Source organism: Nicotiana attenuata, unplaced genomic scaffold (genome assembly GCF_001879085.1).
Source record: "Nicotiana attenuata strain UT unplaced genomic scaffold, NIATTr2, whole genome shotgun sequence".
In the NCBI taxonomy this organism is placed as follows: Eukaryota; Viridiplantae; Streptophyta; class Magnoliopsida; order Solanales; family Solanaceae; genus Nicotiana; species Nicotiana attenuata.
The window spans coordinates 64,835-66,153 of NW_017672334.1; the positions used below are offsets into that span (position 1 = coordinate 64,835).

General features: G+C 36.0%; 1 protein-coding gene across 1 annotated transcript in view; it reads left to right on the plus strand.

The window, feature by feature from the left end:
- The window catches only part of LOC109212797 (THO complex subunit 3), a 7,419-nt gene that overhangs the window by 3,340 nt on the left and 2,760 nt on the right, over nt 1-1,319 (plus strand). Inside the window, exon 3 of the mRNA XM_019376480.1 lies at nt 757-886. Coding sequence (XP_019232025.1) covers nt 757-886 — 130 coding nt within the window. The remainder of the gene's footprint in view (nt 1-756; nt 887-1,319) is intronic.

Below are 1,319 nucleotides of genomic sequence, written 5' to 3' on the forward strand. Positions count from 1 at the left end.
GGGGGGGGGGGGGGGGGAGAGTAGTGTCTTTGCAAGACTGGATAAACTTATACTATGTTAGTGCATGCAAGCTGGAACGTATATGCAACAAATTCGAGTACCATATTACTCTAATTAGGGAGGGAGGGTGGATAACCTTATACTCCCGTTGTTTCAAATTAGATGAGGTACTTTCCTTTTTAGTCTATTCCAAAATAAATGACACATTTCTAAATTTGAAAATAATTCAACTTTAAACTCTTTATTTTACCCATTTTACCCTTAATGAGAAGCTTTTATAATCACACAAATGTCATGGCCCCACAAAGCTTTTACCCCTTAAGCTTTTAACACCACAAGTTTCAAAAGTATTCTTTCTTTTTCTTAAACTCCGTGTCGAGTCAAACTACATCATCTAAATTGAAACGGAGGGAGTACTATGTTAGTACATGCAAGAATTCGAGTACCACATAACTCTAATCAGAACATGTCTCATTTCTCATTATCAAGGCTATAAACTTACTTTTATCTTGTTTCATAGTCACAAATTCTAAGTTACTCAACTTTGGAATTTGCTGAAAAATTGTGTGATATTTTGCCTTTGCTTGCAAAAACCTAGAGTTTTAATAGCTTGTCATCATACAAAAGACTACCCTAAAATCGCTGGTCCCTCTTTATGTTTCATTGCAATATTCTAGTCATTTCTATTTCCTGGGATGTGGAGTATGAAACCTATTATGTCCGAGTACCCTCCAAGTCTCTGATAGCTCGTTGCAGGGTAAGGTGAAAGATGTTGAATTAAAGGGTCACTCTGACAGTGTGGACCAGTTGTGTTGGGATCCCAAACATGCGGAATTGATAGCTACAGCATCTGGTGACAAGACAGTTCGATTATGGGATGCTCGTAGTAAGTTTATTATTCATACTATTCTACACCAGCATTAATCAACTGCTCAAGAGTACTGTATGAAATAATGAGATATTGGAATTTCAAAAATGCAGTGGTATAAGAGCCTATGTCTGTTTTGTTTGCCTAAAAGGTGTAACCTTTAATATCTGCTTATGTTTTTCCCCATAATATTACTCCTTCCGTTTAAAAAAGAATGAAGGGGTCTTGAGTACGATGGCCAAACCTTTCTAATTTTTTGTCTCAATTCAGACCTCAATTTCGCAATATTTTGGAAAAAAAATTAACATGATCATAAAATAGATAAAAAGTACGATAATTGCAATTTTTAACAAAAATGTTTAAAAAGTATATGAAAAAATTGACTCCTCAAATAGTATTACTGTAATGTTAAGGGGGGAAGGAAGGGGGGGGTGGGGGGAGGGGGGTCTAG